Source organism: Morone saxatilis, unplaced genomic scaffold, assembly GCF_004916995.1.
Source record: "Morone saxatilis isolate NCDOM2014 unplaced genomic scaffold, NCSU_SB_2.0 Contig17, whole genome shotgun sequence".
In the NCBI taxonomy this organism is placed as follows: Eukaryota; Metazoa; Chordata; class Actinopteri; family Moronidae; genus Morone; species Morone saxatilis.
The window spans coordinates 8905344-8906119 of record NW_023339729.1 but is presented as its reverse complement, the minus strand read 5'-3'; the positions used below and the strand labels follow the sequence as shown (position 1 = coordinate 8906119).

Here is a 776-nt window from a genome sequence, read left to right as displayed (position 1 = left end):
TCTCAATGCACAGCAACCTGATGGGATGTTTAAAGAAGATGGATATGTGTTCAGTAGTGCAATGCGAGTGTGTGCACGGTTTTCATTTACAAAAATAGCTAATAAAGATGGAAACAATTACATGTCACTCACTATCATCTTGTATGAATAAAAAACATGTTTGTGTGTCCGTGCATGTGTAGGCTGGTAAAGATTCAGATGCCTCCATGACAGCCTTCTGCCTTATTGCTATGCAGGAGTCACGCACAATATGCGATCAATCTGTAAATGTAAGTATATCAACTCTGTACATTGTTTTTTCTTTTTCTATACTGGCTGACTGACACTGACACTGTACCAATGAAGTAACTAACCATTTTCTAAGCCCCACCACCGCAGCACATAATACAGTTTCCACGGTTGTAGGTATGGGTTCATGTTTAACCTGAACCATGATGATACAGTGAGGTTGTATTATAAAAAGTGACCAATCTTCACCTCTGCTTTTACATATTGTAGCCGATTGACAAAGACAAGCTCTTTTCACCACAGAACCCTCTCTGACACAAGTGTGAAATAATACGGCCTTGTTTTTGGCGGTCACAGGATTGTGTAGTGAGGCACCAAAAGAGTGAGAGAGAGACAGACATAGAGACCAATAGAGGTAAGGTTGAATTGTAAATTAAACCTGAAGCAGCGTAAGGTTTGAAATATTGTGTAAATAATTTACACAATATTAATATTTAATAATATATTACATTTAATTTACAGTGTAAATAATGGACAGAGCTTCCAGG

At 37.8% G+C, this 776-nt stretch overlaps 1 protein-coding gene across 1 annotated transcript in view; it reads left to right on the top strand.

Moving 5' to 3' along the window:
* Positions 1–776, top strand: part of LOC118326569 (complement C3-like) — a gene marked incomplete in the record, with an annotated part of 27432 nt that overhangs the window by 13686 nt on the left and 12970 nt on the right. The window contains 2 exon segments of the mRNA XM_035659587.1: positions 1–67; positions 183–269. Of these exon segments, the coding sequence (XP_035515480.1) occupies positions 1–67; positions 183–269 (154 nt within the window).